This window comes from Lathyrus oleraceus, chromosome 3 (assembly GCF_024323335.1).
Source record: "Lathyrus oleraceus cultivar Zhongwan6 chromosome 3, CAAS_Psat_ZW6_1.0, whole genome shotgun sequence".
NCBI classification, from domain to species: Eukaryota; Viridiplantae; Streptophyta; class Magnoliopsida; order Fabales; family Fabaceae; genus Lathyrus; species Lathyrus oleraceus.
This window is the reverse complement of record NC_066581.1, coordinates 52682558-52701638: the sequence shown is the minus strand read 5'-3', so window position 1 is coordinate 52701638 and position 19081 is coordinate 52682558. Positions and strand designations below refer to the sequence as shown.

General features: G+C 36.5%; 1 protein-coding gene and 1 pseudogene across 1 annotated transcript; one reads left to right on the top strand and one right to left on the bottom strand.

Moving 5' to 3' along the window:
* Nucleotides 1–283: 283 nt before the first annotated feature.
* On the bottom strand, nucleotides 284–1552 carry LOC127132474 (psbP domain-containing protein 1, chloroplastic). The gene is made up of 3 exons (XM_051061423.1): nucleotides 1351–1552; nucleotides 833–1279; nucleotides 284–741 (listed from the first exon to the last, which is right to left on the bottom strand). The coding sequence occupies exons 1-3, from the start codon at nucleotides 1432–1434 to the stop codon at nucleotides 520–522; spliced, it is 753 nt and encodes a 250-aa protein (XP_050917380.1). The 5' UTR covers nucleotides 1435–1552; the 3' UTR covers nucleotides 284–519.
* Nucleotides 1553–17191: 15639 nt separating this feature from the next.
* On the top strand, nucleotides 17192–17999 carry LOC127129607 (probable esterase KAI2; annotated as a pseudogene).
* The last annotated feature ends 1082 nt before the right edge of the window (nucleotides 18000–19081 follow it).

Here is a 19081-nt window from a genome sequence, read left to right as displayed (position 1 = left end):
GTCATCGTGGTGTCTCCTGTATACCACTATTATCTCCCTTTTTTTCAGTTTGAATTTTTTTTTATGGTGTTGAAATCAATTTTTGAATTAAATTTGATGTTATAATCAGAAAAAAGACTATGTAATTACAATAAATGCATGATACACTTTATACAATGATCATGTCTAACAAACGAATCACAATAAAAACTCTATATAAGCAACTTTGTTCATTTGAATTCCAAGCACAATGTTGATATTTAGTGCATATAAGCAGTTGATTAAAATCAGAAAATAGATAACCTAACGAAGAACTGAACTGCTATCATTACCATATCTCATCTCAATCTTATAAGTTGAACTTATAACAAAACAAATCAACAATAAAATGAATGAATCTTTCTCATCACCACCTCAATCCACACTTTCATCTATTTCTATATAGAGTTAATCAAGCTGACTTCAGTTACCAACATCATCAACAGCTATCTCGACCAACTCATCAATAACAAAGACAACATCATACACATTTTCTTAGTTCTAACGAAGAATCTTATTCGCCCGAAACGACTCCATGACTCGACGAAGCTGATTCTCTTCCTCCACAAACACATTTTCAGGCACCTGTAACCTCAACTCATACAGTTGATTGTTCTCAACTCCTAGAACAGACAAGTACCTCCTATCCCATTCCATACGCACCACCCTGTCTTGTGGCATAACAGCAAGCTCATTGTTACTAGCATACGACTTTATATTCGCCTAGTAGCAACACAAACAACCTCATTAATCATACACTAAACACAATTAACTACAAATCTAAACATAATTTTTCAAGTAAACATTAACCAACCTCAACTTGATAGTACAATTTACCATCATCAGCAACTCTAGAAGAAGTGTTAAGAATACTAGATTCACGTTTAACACCGATTCTAGTTGACATAAACTCAGTAAGATACTGATTAAGAACTTTCTTCCCAGCTTCTTCCGGTGGACCCAAGTCTTCCACAGTCTTGAATTTCGAAGACGAAGGTGAAGAAACTTCAACAGAGATGTTTTCATCAAGAACATAAGGATCCCTGAAGAAAATATCAGCGCCAGCACCTCGAACTTGAATCCAATTCGATGGGTAGTTGAACGAATAGCCATCAAAAGTGTCGACATATTCTCGGAACCTACGAGGAGGTGGTTGTTGTTGTTGTTGCTGCTCAGCTAATGATGTACCAATGTCGGAGAGAATGTAAGTTGAGAAGATTAAGGATATTGCTTTTCTCCTCGGAACTGTAAAAGCTTTAGCCTGATTATATATTAGCGTAGAGAAAAATCAGAGATATAGAAAGAAGAGAAAGGTTTGAAATTGAAGTTTACCGAATTGGGTGTGGGAATGGAGCAGCGAGGGGAATGGAAGTGAAACGGTGTTAGAAAACTCGTCGTTGTGATTGTGTTGGCCATTGCGATTTGCAGAGTAAAGGCAAATGGATAGAATGGAAGGAACAAGAACAACAGGAGGAGCAACAACCGCACGCCACAATGTTATTTGTTCCAACTCAATCTATTTTTTGTTTCCTTTTTATTACCTTTTTACTCCCTTCTTTAATCAATTCAATTTCTCTTCTCTATTTTATTAAAGAACTAAACTTTATTTAAACAAACTTAATTAAACAAACTTTATGACCTAAATAAGTTGAATGAAAAATAATTATTGAAGTATGATAGGAAAAAAAGAAGTGAAAATGTGTATATTAAGAAATATACACTTATTAATTTTCACAGTTCTGTATCTTTGAAATTATACGCAGTTTGTTACTGTAAGTCTAGAAATTTTAGTTGGCTTAATTTATGAAGAATGGTCAACTAGCGGAGGAGACAACTATTTTTAACTGTGATAAATGATCTACAACAATATATTTTATTGAATTATTTTATGTGTAGGTTTGTATGGTGTGTTCATTTAATTTTTTTAACTTTCGCGTGAGTCTTTTTATTTGAGTATTTTTAACTGCGATATTTGATCTATGACTGTATTGTAAGGGAAAACTGTCATACAACATACGATCATAGGTTTCGATGATGACAAATTACCACCATGGATGAATCGGCATTGTCAAATCCACCTCTACAAAACAAATGCAACATATCACCTATCATATCCTTTTCTATGTTCATCTAAACTGTTATATTTCATACAACATATGTGGATAAAATGTGGTTATGACAAAATGCATGAAAACCACAAAAATCTGAATTTTTGCAGATTTGCAGGGTTTGAGTCGACCGCAGGGTCGGCGCATAACATAGTGCAGTTTGTCACGGGTCAACGCACGAAGGCTTGAGTCGACCACAGGGTCGGCGCATGAAGTTTTCAATTTCCCACGGGTCAGCGCACGCCGACCTATGGTCGACGCATACTGATGTGTTTTTCAGTTTGTCCAAAACTGCAGGCTATGCGTCGACGCATAGACCTGCTATGGTCGACCGTTCGCGCGCAAATACTGTTTTTAAGCAATTCCCGCCTTGTTTGAAAAGCTGTTAAGTGGGTTGGTTGGTTTGTTACTATAAATAGAAGTTCAGCTACTTGTATCCAAGTAACATTTGATAAATTGATTCAAGTGTACAAAGAACAAGAAAAAGTGAAATAGGTGTCCAAGATTCTTCATCTTCATCTTCAACATCTCACAACACATCAATTACACACAACCATTTTTGAAGTGCTTTGTGATTGGTTAAAGGTGATAACGTTCGAAGCCGAGATTGGGGAATCCGGTTCGGGTTGAAGCTTGCGACAGGTTTTTTTCTTGAATAAAACCTTTAGGGTTTTGTCCTCCAAGACTGGTTTGATTTTGGGGGTTTTTGGACGAATTCTTCATCAATTTTCAGCTGAGCGAAGGTGATTGAGAAGAGGAAGTCTTCATCAATCTAGTAGCGGATTCAGTGATATTAAAGGGAAGATTTCGGGTTCGATTTGTTGTAATTGAGATCAGCCGGGCCTTTTGAAGAACTGAGAGTTATTCAACAAAGGGGCTGGAATCGGAGGTCTATCAACAACAATCGAAGGACTTGATTCACCTTGAATCAAGGAACAAGGAGTGGAAGCAACATTCAACGTCTTGAGAATTCTGTTGTATATTTGCTTGTCAATCCTTGTATAAACTGTTATACTCAACAGGTGATATCTATTAAAGCAATCTCAATTCTAGTTTTAGAATTGAGGGCAGACGTACCCCGAAGCGAGGACGACGGGGGAACTGCCTCATCAAACCTTTGTCTTCTCTATTTTTCAGCATATTTGTTTTGGCTTTAAAATAAGTGATTTTTGTATAAGCACTTTTATCAAACCTTGATATTAATTGAGTAAGAAGTTAAAACTCTGTTTTTGAATCCAAAGTACAATAAGATATTGTACTAGACTAATTGGAATCACTTACTCAACATAAATATCACTTGGAGTGTTTTTACACACCAAGTGTTTGATAATTTGCCTAAACCAAAATTATCTTAGTTGTGTATCTAGTTTGGTTTGCTCTTTGAATCATTGGAACTAGGAATCCTAGCAAGTGAAATAAATCATTGATAGTGTGACTAGTGTAGTGATTCTTATTCTACATTATCACTAATCCATAGGCTAGACGCATATCCGGTTTTCCAACAACCGTTCGTTTTAGACTATATTTTCCTCGGCCGCTTCCGCACTTAAAACAAATTTTCAAAACCAATTTTAATTGGTAGCGCCGACTCAATTTTTAATTGGGATCTATTCACCCCCCCCCCCCCCCCCCTTTAGATCCGTGCCATAGTCTAACAAGTGGTATCAGGAGCACCGGTTCACTCCGTGCTTCAAAATATAACTTTGATAGAAAATGGCTAACGAACCTAAAAGGGCTTATAATAGAGCTCCCATTTTCAATGGTGAAAATTATAGTTATTGGAAAGACTGTATGCGGGTGCACATTAATTCCATAGATAGAAAAATATGGAACATTATTCTCAATGGTCCAATTGAAATAACCATGACCAATGAGAATAATGAATTAGTGCCAAAGCCCGAAGCACAATGGACCGACGATGATGAAAGAAAATACAATTATGATTGGAAAGCCAAAAATATCCTAATCTCCTCATTAAGTGTAGATGAATACTATCGTGTATCCCATTGTCCTACTGCTAAGGCCATGCGGGATTCACTACAAATTGCTCATGAGGGGACGAACGATGTTAAGTTGGCAAGAATCAACACACTAACACAAGAGTTTGATCTCTTTTTCATGGAGCAAGGGGAAACCATTGCTGACATGCAAAAGAGATTTACTCATCTCATCAATCGACTACATTCATTAGGAAGGCCGGTTTCCAATGATGTTGCTACTAATAAGATCTTGAGATGTCTTAACAGGGAATGACAGCCGAAAGTGACCGCCATCAAAGAAGCAAATGATCTCACCGTATTAGACTTGACAACATTATTTGGCAAACTACAAGAGCACGAACAAGTACTCTTGAGCCTAGAACAACACGAAAAGAAAGAAAAGAAGGACAAAACAAAGGTGAGTGAAAAGAAATCTATAACTCTTAAGACTTCCTCCTCGAAATCTCAAGCAAAAGAGCAAAGTGATTATTCCTCGAGCGACGAAGAAGAAGAGGACAAGAGCGAAGATATGGGGTTGTTCGTTAAACGTTACAATCGTTACGTGAGAAAGAACGGCATCCAACATTCCAAGAAGAACTTGGTAAACTTCCAGAAACAATCGAGGTACTCTAAAGATGATGACTCAAAAGGCAAAAAGACTAGAGGGTCGTGCTACACTTGTGGGAAGCCCGGTCATTACAAACCGGACTGTCCGATGAACAAGAAGACAAAGGAAAAGGAATCATACAAATCACACAAGAAATCATCAAAGCCAAGGAGAGCATACATAGCTTGGGAAAGCGATAGCGACTCCTCCGATGATGAAAGTTCTAGTGATGAAGATGAAGCTGGAAACCTATGCCTCTCTGCTCATCAAAAGAACAAAAAGAAACAGGTACGACATGCTAAATATGAAAAATCCTCTAGTATGTCTCATCATGAATTACAAGCTGCATTTGATACTTTACACTGTGAAGCTAAAGAGGCCTTTAAAAGGCTTGCCTCAAATAACCAAATTTTTATCCATTTGGAACAAAAAATTCGAGAATTCGAAAGGAAACTTGAGGCACTCAAAGCTTCTATTGTAGAAAGCACAAAAGCAGGTTGTGAGGACCTTAGAAATACGATAATTAACTATGGGTGTGATACCTGTTATATTTGGCAAGGTGAAGTAAGAAACCTAAAGACCAAACTTGACAAAGCTATTGAGCCCAAGATTACCTTTGCAATCGATAAATCAAACTTTCGAAAAAGTATGGTTAATCCATATCAAAAATATAAATATGTTATAAAGGATGAAGATAGCAAAGGCAATCAAAATGTTAATTTCTCTTGTCTTTATTGTTGCAAGAAAGGCCACTCCATTGCTAAATGCAGGTTTAGGAGATTCTTAGTTCCTAAAGGCATTTATCAATGGCTGCCCAAATGCAACCATCTCGTTACTAACTATTCAGGACCCAATAAGCCATTGGGTACCTTCTCGTGTTAATTGCATTTCCATAGGTACAATGCCTCGAGACCACCGAGAGAAGATGGGTTCTCGACAGTGGATGCTCAAGGCACATGTCACGAGACATATCACTCTTCATTGACTTCGTGGCTAAGAAGAAAGGATATGTAACCTATGGTGACAACAACCGTGGAGCAATACTAGGTAAAGGTAGTGTAGGTAACCCTTCTTCCACTACTATTTCTAATGTATTGCTTGTCGAAGGTCTTAAACACAATCTACTTAGCATCAGTCAATTATGTGACAAAGGATACAATGTATCTTTTTCAAAATATTGTTGCAAAATTGTACATAATGATGATAAGAAGAGTATGTTTAATGGCATGCGAGTGAATAATGTCTATATGTTAGACTTGAACGAAGTATCGTTAACAAGTGACAAATGCCTTGTAACAATGAGTGAAGATTCATGGTTATGGCATAGGCGTTTAGCACATGTTAACTTTGACTTACTAAATAAAGTAGTCTCAAAAGATCTAGTCTTAGGTCTCCCCAAAATAAAGTTCACCAAGGATCACCTTTGTGATGCTTGTCAAAAAGGGAAGCAAACGAGGATCTCATTTAAATCCAAAAATATCATTTCAACAACGAGACCTCTCGAACTTCTTCATATGGACTTATTTGGGCCATCTAGGATTAAAAGTCGAGGAGGAAATTATTACGGTTTCGTAATAGTGGACGATTTTTCTAGATTTTGTTGGACTATCTTTTTAGTAAGCAAGAGCGATACGTTCGCCGCCTTTGAAATGTTTGCTAAGATTTCCCAAAATAAATTAAATACAAACATTGTTTCAATTAGAAGCGACCATGGGGGTAAGTTCGAAAACCATTTATTTGAAGAATATTGCGGTAACCATGGTATCGATCATAACTTCTCCGCTCCACGTACTCCTCAACAAAATGGGGTTGTGGAGCGTAAAAATCGAATTTTGGAAGAATTGGGAAGAACAATGATTAACGAAAGTGGTTTACCAAAATATTTTTGGGCCGACGCCATTAGTACGGTGTGTTATGTTTTGAATAGGGTGCTCATTCGCCCCATTCTAAATAAAACACCGTATGAGCTTTTAAAAGGGCGAAAGCCAAATGTTTCTCACTTACATGTTTTCGGTTGCAAATGTTTTGTATTAAATAATGGAAAGGAAAACTTGGGCAAATTCGATTCCAAGGCCGACGAAGGTATCTTCCTCGGATACTCTCAATCGAGTAAAGCATATAGAATATATAATAAACGATTACTTGCTGTGGAAGAGTCTGTACATGTCACTTTTGACGAATCCTATCCGAGAAACGTCGGAAAGGGTAGTGTTGTTCATGGTGCAGGTACATCTACGGAAGACATACTCAAGGGTGGCGAGCCGGGGATTGATCAACCCGACAAAGTCAAAGTTGAGGAGGATAAAGATGTACACCATGAGGAAATCGAGGTAGCTCATCCGCCTTCAAACGATGATCTCCCTCAAGCTTGGAAGTCTCCCAAAGACCATCCAATTGACAACATTCTCGGAGATATATCAAAGGGTGTTACAACTCGATCGAAGCTAAGTAATTTCTGTTATCACTTCGCTTTCGTTTCACAAATGGAACCTAAAAACCCTAAAGAAGCCCTACTCGATGAACACTGGTTTTTGTCAATGCAGGAGGAACTAAATCAGTTCACTAGAAATGAGGTTTGGGACCTTGTCCCTTCTCCGCGAGGTCATCGAGTAATCGGCACCCGATGGGTGTTTAGGAACAAGTTGGACGAAAACGGGGTAATAACCCGTAACAAGGCGCATTTAGTCGCGCAAGGGTATAACCAAGAGGAAGGCATCGACTATGAGGAAACTTATGCACCGGTTGCCCGACTTGAGGCTATACGCCTTCTCCTTGCCTTTGCTTGTGTGAAAGACTTTAAACTATTCCAAATGGATGTTAAGAGTGCGTTCCTTAACGGTTACATAAATGAAGAGGTCTACGTCGCACAACCTCCGGGTTTTGAATCTCATGAGTATCCCGATCATGTTTACAAACTAAAAAGGGCTTTATATGAACAAGCTCCTAGAGCTTGGTATGAGCGACTAAGTAAATTTTTACTTGATCAAGGTTACTCAAGAGGAAAGGTTGACACAACTCTCTTTATTAAACGTCAAGGAAAGAACTTGATATTAGTACAATTTATGTTGACGATATTATATTTGGGTCTACTAACATGAATCTCGTGAGAGAGTTTTCGGATCTTATGCAGGGTGAATTCGAGATGAGTATGATGGGGGAGCTCACATACTTTCTCGGTTTGCAAATTAAACAACTCAATGAAGGAACATTCGTGAGTCAAACAAGTATTGTTTGGACCTTATCAAGAGATTTAACATGGCAAAAGCCAAGGCCATTGACACCCCCATGCCAACATGTGCAAACTTGAATAAAGATGAAAACGGTAAGGATGTAGAGGTAAAAAGGTATAGAGGTATGATTGGATCACTTCTCTATCTTATTGCTTCTCGTCCCGACATTATGTTTAGCGTGTGTATGTGCGCAAGATACCAATCATGTCCCAAGGAATCCCATCTAAAAGCTATCAAACGAATACTTCGATACCTATCCGGTACTCCGAAGTATGGACTATGGTATTCCAAAGGTAATGATTGCTCATTGGTAGGTTTCTCCGATTCCGATTTTGCCGGTTGCAAATCGGATAGGAAAAGCACTAGTGGTACTTGTCAGTTATTTTCAAATTCCTTGGTCAGTTGGCATAGCAAGAAACAAGTTTCAGTTGCCTTGTCAACCGCCGAAGCGGAATACGTTGCCGCCGGTAGTTGTTATGCTCAAATCCTATGGGTTAAGCAACAATTATTGGATTTTAATCTCAAACTCGAATGTATTCCCATTTTCTGTGACAATACAAGTGCCATTAATCTTACCAAAAATCCTGTGTTGCATTCTCGCACCAAACATATCGAAATTCGACACCATTTTCTTCGGGATCATGTAGAGAAAGGTGATGTTGTATTTGAACATTTTAACACTAAAAATCAACTAGCGGACATTTTCACAAAGCCGCCAGCTACTGAGCCTTTCTTTCATATTCGCCGAGAACTTGGTATTCTTGACATTTCGGAACGGGCATTATAAATTGCTTGCTTTATCTTATTTCATTTAAAACTATAATCTTGTACTTCTAACAAGTTAATGTTGTTGCAAGCACAAGTATATTGTTCATCAAGTTATTCCGGCATCGAGGTGATATTGTTCCTTTACCCTTTTCTCTCTCTCCCAACCTTCATGGTTAAATAGTTGTATTACTTGATAATATTGTGTATATATATGACTTGTTTCTTATACCATATCTGTTTGGATGTTTAATGTTGTGTGGCATTCTATTTATGCATCAAACATGTGAGCATATGTGCATAACAGTGAAAATCTGCAAAATTTGTCTGTATGAGTCGACCATAACAGGGCAATGGTCGACGCACACCTTAAAAATTTTCTTTTTTTAAAAAATTCAAACAGTATGCATCGACGCATGCAGAGGGTATGGTCGACGCATCGCACGAAAAATCAGTTTTTCTGCATAAAATGTTCAAACTTCCCATGCATTTGCATTTCAAATTCTCATTAAGTGTGCATTTAACCCACTACATTGTGAGTTGCATCTACCTAGTGCCTATTATCTCTTGGCCTCTCCTCTTCCCAAAACCCCAAATCTTCATCTATAAAAAGGGCAAACCTCCTTCTTGCAAATCATTCTCAAAATCTTACACCAAGCTTCACTCTCTACCTTTACAAAAAGCTTCAGAATCATTACCAATGGCTTCCTCATCCCGCAAACCTACCAGTAAGAGATCAAGGGGATCATCCTCTGCCTCCCTATCCATTACCGCTGTCTCATTAGTTCCACCGGCTCTTGTCGACACCTTCAACAACGACATTGGTCAAAGAGGAGTTGTGAGGCAACATGCCTTCTACAAACTCACAGCAGAACGCATGCATCTCGTAGACATCATGTCTCTGCTACAGTATCACGGTATTGTTAAATTCCTGGAATGCAATGCCAAATATAGCGAAGACCTAGTCCATGTGTTCTACACTTGCCTTCATGACAAATTTCGTGGTCAAAAGTTTCACTCCAGGATCGGCACAAGAAAGGTATCGTTCAAGTCTGATGTTTGGAATAAATATTTTGATCTGACATTGGCTGCTATTGAAAATCCTCTTGCTGAGGTAACTGATTCTCACACAATAGAAGGATATGAGTTTAAGAGCGCTTTGAACGCTATGCTGAAACGACCCTACCCAGACCACATTGTGAACAGTGATGCATTCCCACGAACTGTCACTGCCGGTAAGCTGAAAACAGGTGAGCGCATTCTTCAGTGGATTGTGGCGCGCATCCTGCGACCTAAGAAGGGTGGCCTTTCCCGAGTTGAACAGGCTGAGGTTCATCTCATATATATCCTGAAAAATCAGCGCAAAATAAACTGGCCATACTACATTGCTAGTAGGATGTTCAGTTTACGAGACTCTGGACGAGGCACTGCTCTTGCCTATGGATCTCTTATTCAAGAGGTTCTTACTGCAGCCGACGTTGATTATCCGTCCTTTCCTTATACCTCCATTTCCTCAGATAAAGAATTCAGCCCAAAAACTCTCTCTATGATGGGATACTTTTGGTCTGATGAGCAGAAATCATACAGATTTGTTCGCAGGGGGTATACTCCTACGACTGTTGAAGAATATGATGAAAGTGAAGAAGAAGACCAAGAGGAAAACGAAGAAGAAGGAGCAGGACAAACATTTGAGCAGCATGATAGTCCTCCACAAGCAGACACACACGACTACACAAACACCGCTTGGGTTCAGAATACCTATTCAACTGAAGAAGATGCCCCCAACCATGGTGGTTGGGGTGAATGGCAACATATGGGCTGGTCAACACAACGCCAATTCTATCAGCCGTATCAATATGGTGCTGAAGAATCTCCACCGTCTCCTCCGCAGCAAGAAAATTCTTCTGAACTTTTAGATATGATGCGAGATATGCAGCTGGCTCAACAATCATTCATACAAACTCAGGATGAGCGCTATGCTCATATAAGCAGCCAACTTCAAGCACAAAATGAGAGGCTCGATAGCCTCTCAACCAGCATGAATGAACGGTATGCATCATTCACCGAAACATTTGCACGACAGGAGCGGTCCGTCAATGTGGGCCTCAAGTATCTAAGTAGTGTTGCTGACCAAATGACTTCTTTGGCAGATCCTGACAGAAACCCGGATGTTTGTTACGGTCGAGGACGAGGCTATTAGGGCATAAAACTGCATGTGCATCTGTACTTTTGTTGTTTGACTGAACTTATTATCTGTTATGCTTGTTTGTTAATCTAGTTTAATGTTATCTCCTTTTCAATTTGTTCAGTAATAATATTTGGTGTGGTATTGTTATATGATTTGCTATCTCCTATTGAATATCATGTTATGAATTATAGTTCTATTTCTCTTTTTGATGTTGTCAAAGGGGGAGAAGAGCAGGTACCAAAGCCAAGCCAAGATATTCACAACAATTAACAGTTTGTTGTTTTGCAGCCAGTCTTAGATTACAAAAGAAAGGGGGAGTGCGTGTAAATATTGCATGTTGTTTTTCTTTGGTTTCACACAGATTGTCATCATCAAAAAGGGGGAGTATGTAAGGGCAAACTGTCATACAACATACGATCATAGGTTTCGATGATGACAAATTACCACCATGGATGAATCGGCATTGTCAAATCCACCTCTACAAAACAAATGCAACATATCACCTATCATATCCTTTTCTATGTTCATCTAAACTGTTATATTTCATACAACATATATGGATAAAATGTGGTCATGACAAAATGCATGAAAACCACAAAAATCTGAATTTTTGCAGATTTGCAGGGTTTGAGTCGACCGCAGGGTCGGCGCATAACATAGTGCAGTTTGTCACGGGTCAGCGCACGGAGGCTTGAGTCGACCACAGGGTCGGCGCATGAAGTTTTCAATTTCCCACGGGTCAGCGCACGCCGACCTATGGTCGACGCATACTGATGTGTTTTTCAGTTTGTCCAAAACTGCAGGCTATGCGTCGACGCATAGACCTGCTATGGTCGACCGTTCGCGCGCAAATACTGTTATTAAGCAATTCCCACCTTGTTTGAAAAGCTTTTAAGTGGGTTGGTTGATTTGTTACTATAAATAGAAGTTCAGCTACTTGTATCCAAGTAACATTTGATAAATTGATTCAAGTGTACAAAGAACAAGAAAAAGTGAAATATGTGTCCAAGATTCTTCATCTTCATCTTCAACATCTCACAATACATCAATTACACACAACCATTTTTGAAGTGCTTTGTGATTGGTTAAAGGTGATAACGTTCGAAGCCGAGATTGGGGAATCCGGTTCGGGTTGAAGCTTGCGACAGGTTTTTTTCTTGAATAAAACCTTTAGGGTTTTGTCCTCCAAGACTGGTTTGATTTTGGGGGTTTTTGGACGAATTCTTCATCAATTTTCAGCTGAGCGAAGGTGATTGAGAAGAGGAAGTCTTCATCAATCTAGTAGCGGATTCAGTGATATTAAAGGGAAGATTTCGGGTTCGATTTGTTGTAATTGAGATCAGCCGGGCCTTTTGAAGAACTGAGAGTTATTCAACAAAGGGGCTGGAATCGGAGGTCTATCAACAACAATCGAAGGACTTGATTCACCTTGAATCAAGGAACAAGGAGTGGAAGCAACATTCAACGTCTTGAGAATTCTGTTGTATATTTGCTTGTCAATCCTTGTATAAACTGTTATACTCAACAGGTGATATCTATTAAAGCAATCTCAATTCTAGTTTTAGAATTGAGGGCAGACGTACCCCGAAGCGAGGACGACGGGGGAACTGCCTCATCAAACCTTTGTCTTCTCTATTTTTCAGCATATTTGTTTTGGCTTTAAAATAAGTGATTTTTGTATAAGCACTTTTATCAAACCTTGATATTAATTGAGTAAGAAGTTAAAACTCTGTTTTTGAATCCAAAGTACAATAAGATATTGTACTAGACTAATTGGAATCACTTACTCAACATAAATATCACTTGGAGTGTTTTTACACACCAAGTGTTTGATAATTTGCCTAAACCAAAATTATCTTAGTTGTGTATCTAGTTTGGTTTGCTCTTTGAATCATTGGAACTAGGAATCCTAGCAAGTGAAATAAATCATTGATAGTGTGACTAGTGTAGTGATTCTTATTCTACATTATCACTAATCCATAGGCTAGACGCATATCCGGTTTTCCAACAACCGTTCGTTTTAGACTATATTTTCCTCGGCCGCTTCCGCACTTAAAACAAATTTTCAAAACCAATTTTAATTGGTAGCGCCGACTCAATTTTTAATTGGGATCTATTCAAACCCCCCCCCCCCCCCCCCTTTTAGATTCGTGCCATAGTCTAACATGTATGATTTTCTAAAGGATATTACGTTTATCAATGTTTCATTCGTTTCAAATCTTTTTCGTCCGGATCTTTTAGTTATAATATTGTCTTGCGATTGTTTTTTTTACTGAACGCTATTGCGTGTAGATGATTTTGTTGTGCTTATATATATATATATATATATATATATATATATATATATATATATATATATATATATATATATATATATATATATAATATATATATAATTATATATATTATATATATATATATATATATATATATATATATATATATATATATATATATATATATATTGTATTTGTGTGTGTTCGCACTTTATTCAACTCAAATTCTTTTTCATTTTAATAATAAATTGACTTAAATGCACTTTTGGTTCTCCTAGTTTGGGCGTTTTAAACAATTTGTCCCCTATTACAAAACTAACTATTTTGGTCTCTTAATTTTGATTGTGTTTGGATTTGCATGATCCCCTATCCAGTTTTGCATACGTGTCCATTCATTAATGAGGGGGCAATTAATATTTTGATCCATGTCAGCAAACTATTATATTATAATATCCACATGAATATTTTAAATTAGAAAATATTAAAAACTTTTTTAAAAATAAAAACAAATTATAAAATCAGAAATTGAACGTCTTCTTCTCTCCATTCTTTCTTCGTCTTCTTCTTCTCTCCATTCATTCTTCTTCTTCTCTCATCCATCCTAAAATTCGTCTTCTTCTTCTCTCCATTCATTATTCTTCTTCTCTCATCCATCTTGAAATTCGTCTTCTTCTTCTCTCTATCGTGTTCAAATGCCAGGTCAAATCTCAATTCGTCGTATCTATTGAAGATGTCGCAACAGTCTATCTATAGCCATGGAAGCAGATCCTCTAATCGTTCGAGGTACGTATGTAAGTGTGGTCTGGATTCTCCATTGATGACGACATGGACAAATGCTAACCCAGGTCATTGTTTTTATGGATGTGGGATGTATAAGGTATGTATTAGTTTATCCATTGATGTTTACAGATTCAATGTTAATGCTATGCTCTGGTATTGGATGAGGTTTATTCAACTTCATCTCCATTGATGCTTACAGATTCAAGGTTATAAAAAATGCAGCCACCTTGTTTGGTTGGATGAGGATATGAATCCTAGGGCAAAAAAGTTAATCTCTGCATTATTAAATAACATAAATGAAGAGAAGACAACAGTTAAATCTTACAAAGTAAAAGAGGAAGAATTGAAGATGAAAGTGAAGGTGTTGAAGAAACAGTTGAAGATTAATTGAATGTTATTGTTTGTTATATTGTTTGCATTTGTTGGGACAACATTGATGAAGTAGGTTGTAGGTTAATTAGGTTCTAGGTTATGTTCTTATGTTGTCTGATATAATATTGTAATACAATTTGAATGAAAGCATTGGTTATGTTCTTATGTTGTCTGATATAATATTGTAATACAATTTGAATGAAAGCACTGGTTATGTTCTTATGTTGTCTGATACAATGGTTATGTTGTTATGTTGTTATGAGGATATGTTGTAATATAATCTGAATGAAAGTACTGATTATGTTGTCTGATATAATGCATCCGTCTATGCCGTCATCATAATTTGAACTGATAATTTTATGTTGTTATGTTATAAGGATAATGTTATGTTCTTATAATGTTATGTTGTCTGATATGTTGAAAATACTGTCACTATGATATAATTTGAACTGAAATTTGTAATGCATACTACTATGCATATATTGTACATATAATTTGGACTGCAATTTATACATTAATATAATTTGAACTCAAGATACAACCAATATACTTAACATTGACCTTGTTTGAAACACATGGTTGCCATTACTATCAACACATTGTATTACAACAGTACTATTAGGATTTGATTTCAATAACTCTTGTCCATAACTTCTCAAATGAGTGAATTGCTCAATACCAGTCCCTTGAACTAACTCCATTGCTTTCCTCTTTGCACTGTATGCTTGATCATGTGATAATTTCACTCCCCATCTCTCAACAACTTCAGCTCTGAGGCCTGATGGTTTCATATAAGGACTATGTCTAAGTATGCTTGCAAACTTGTTGGCAAGCCACATTGTCTTTGCATTCGAGGTGTATATAAATGGTATGAATCCTCACTCTCATCATGAACTATCTCAGCATGGTTTTTCTTATTTTGGCAGCTAGAAACCTCACCTAAAGTCTCTTGGGGAAGTACCTTAGTCTAGTCCATCTCACTCTCCTTAGATTCTTCACTAAATTGAAACTCACTATCCTCAAAACTACCCTCACTTGCAACATAATCCTCATCAATATCAATAGTAAATTCTTCAGCAACAACATTAGGTTCAATAGTGACTTCTTCAGCAACACCATTATGATTAGTAGTGACTTCTTCAGCAACACCATTAGGATCGGTAGTGACTTCTTTAACAACAACATTAGGATCCATAGTGACTTCTTTAACAATAACATTAGAATCAGTAGTGACTTCCTCAGTAACATTTACACTTTTAAACCCAATGCATTGTATATCATCTTCAGCATCTAGTTCACTATCATCAATAATCTCAGGAATCCCCACAATATGCTCCATATACACATCTATTACATCATAGCCTACAACATATTTTGAAAATTGCAGTACATCCTGATCATTGTTCAAGGGTCTAAGACCACGAGAAAAGCTATATGCAGGGTTCCAATACCACAAGCACTTTATATTTACATAACCCTCACTCTTAATCATATTCTCTAATTCCATGTAAGACATATAATCAACATCCCAACTCCAGTTCATCTTAGTAACTTCCCCATTTACATACCACTTTACAGGTGTCTCAACTAATTTTCCCCTATGATGTATTCTCAACCTAATCTTATTAGTCATAACAGGCCTGAAATGTTTTTGACAAAAATGGAATCAAACAAACATAAACTAACACAAGGGACCACAAGGAATACAACAATACTTTAGCAAAACTAAACTAACGGGACCATAAGGACAACAATACATACCTTACACAATATTTAACCTTTTCATTCATCTCCTTTTGACTTCCAGAATTCTTCATCTTCGTAAAAACTCACCTCTGAAACACAAATTATGGCCTGTACAAAACACACACTTGAATGATGAAGGTGATTGGGAGATTAGGGGTTGCCAAAACGGGATTAGGGTTTTTCAATCTGAAGAACGAAGAAAGTGCATGAATGAATTTCAATTTCTCATTTTATAATTTATTTTATAATTTTAAAACAAGTTTTTAATATTTTCTAAAATTAAATGTCCACGTGGATATTAAAATATAATGGATTGCTGACATGACTTCAAATAGTATCTACCACGTCATTAATGAATTGATACATAAGCAAAAGTGGATAGGGGGTCATGCAAATCCAAACGCAATCAAAATTAAGGAACCAAAATAACTGATTTTGTAATAAGGCCCAAACAAGGGGGACCAAAAGTGTATTTAAGTCTAATAAATTTATTGTTCATTTGTTTTGGTTTTTTTCAACCCCCAAAATATAATTATTAAATAAAAGAAATCCAAAAATATTATATTTATTTTAAAATCTTAAATAAAACATCCAAAAAATATTTTAAATTGTATTCAGTTTTAATTAGAAATCAATCACATTAATTTTTTAAAATTTACATTTAGTTCTATCATTATTCTTCTTTAAATGCTAAACCTATTTTGTTTTCACTCTCAATTTTTTTTCTTATTATTTTTATGAAAAATGATTTTATATAATTAAACTAGTTTATAAAAGGAAATTGGTTTTGACCAGTTTTAAACTGAATTAAAATTGTTTAAATTAAATGATTTAATTTATTAATCATTTAAACGGTTCAATTTTTTATGGTACAATGCAATTCAAATTATTAATATAGCTTTGTTAATCATATTTTTGCACACCCCTACTCTTAACAATAGAATCACAACTCAAAAAGAAGGAACTTGGTGGGCATCAAAAGAGAAACAAAACAACCTCCTAAACACACGACAGAAGCTAACAAGGCCGGTCAAAACAACTCCTAAAAACTAAACAAGCTGCCTGAAAAATCCTAAAGAAAAAATACATTGAGGCACGCAAACACCACACAAAGAGAAAAAAATGGGGATAATGAAAGCACACAATATGAAAGTTTTAGGAAGAGGAAATATGTTTATTATTCTCGCTTTGGGGCAGACCAATCTGTGTGGAAATACTTTGTACCTCATCTCGTCGATGATTTTCATGTTGTTCTGTATGATAACATGAGTGTTGGTACTACAAACCTTGACTACTTTGATTCTCAATGTCATTCAATCTTAGAAGGAAATGCTTAAGATTCACTCACAATTCTCGAAGAGCTTCGAGTTGATTCATGCATGTTTATTAGTTACTCATTTTTAGAAATGATTGGTGCTATAACTTATATTTCACGACCTGACCTCTTCTTAAACTCATCAGGGTTTCTGGTTCACCGTGATACTTGAACGACATGAATTACTTTGGAGGATTTGAGCAAGAAGATCTAAACCAGTTTTTCACCACTATGTCTGAGAATTACCAAGCATGGTGTTCCGAGTTTTCTCATTTGGGTGTAGGTGGAGACATAGATTCTGTGGCACTACAAGATTTTAGTCGAACATTGTTTAACATGAGACCGAACATAGCTTTAATAGTGTCGAGAATAACTTTTTAGAATAACATGAGATAGTTTTTTAAGCATGTTACTAATCTTTTCCATATTGTCCAAACTGAGAAAGATATGGTGGTTCCGATGATGGTTTTGGAGTTTCTACACCAACATATGGGTGGTGAATCGACTGTGGAGGTTATAACGATAGATGGTCATTTGTCGAAGTTGAGCTAGTCAGCTATTATTATTCTAGTGTTGCTTAGACATATTCAACTTAATATTGCATCCGTAAGGTAAATACTTGTTAGTGTATTATGTCATTTTTTAAAGCTAAAATATTTGTTGAAATTTGATCTCGTTGGATCTTTACCCTACCCTTTCAACAAAGGCTTTCAAGCTCTTACTCGAGCATGTGAATTTGAAGTCAGGTCATAGTTTTGTCTGACTATATAGTCACCTTAAAGTTATCTTGATAGACATGACATTTGGTTACATGTAGATGGTTGTCATACCCTAAATTTTTCCCAAGTTTTTTGCCATTTCATTAAGACATATCCATCGCATTGAATGCATTCTTAGGCAGCCAACTTTGTTTTGCTACACTCAAAATATTAGTGCAACTTTAAAGACAGATCAGTCGAATCATTTTTTACCGCAAGTAAAATGAGAGAAAAATGTTTTCAGGTTTGGGCATGCAACTTTATGTTTTATTGAACTATATTACACGTAGGTTAATTTGGTACATTCATTTAATTTTTTTCCGCATTCGTTCTAATTTTATTCAATTTGAGCCTCTTCTTCTGGGTATTTTTAATTGCGATAAATGATCTATGACTGTATGTTTTACTGACCTACTTTACGCGTAGGTTAGTTTCGTGGGCTCATTTAATTTTTTTTTTTGCATGCGTGTGCGTTTGCATTGTATTCAGTTTGAGCCTTTTCATCCAAGTATTTTTAAATGTGACATTTCATCTGTGACTGTATGATTTTCTGAATGATATAATGCGTTAGTGAGTTTTGCATGCACATTCAAAAAAATTCGCATTCGCGCGCGTCTCTTATGCATTCGGTTCAAATATTTTTCATTCGAGTCTTTTAGTTGTAATATTGACCTGTGACTGTTTTGCTTTATTGATTGCTATTGTGTGTAGATGATTTTGTATGCACATTCAAAAAAATTTGCATTCGCGCCCGTCTCTTATGCATTCGGTTCAAATATTTTTCATCCGAGTCTTTTAGTTGTAATATTGACCTGCGACTATTTTGTTTTATTGATCACTATTGTGTGTAGATGATTTTCGTGTGCTTGTCTTTTCTTCTTTTTTTTGCATTTGTGCGGGTTCGCATAATTTGCAATTTAAACTCCTTTCCATTTTAAT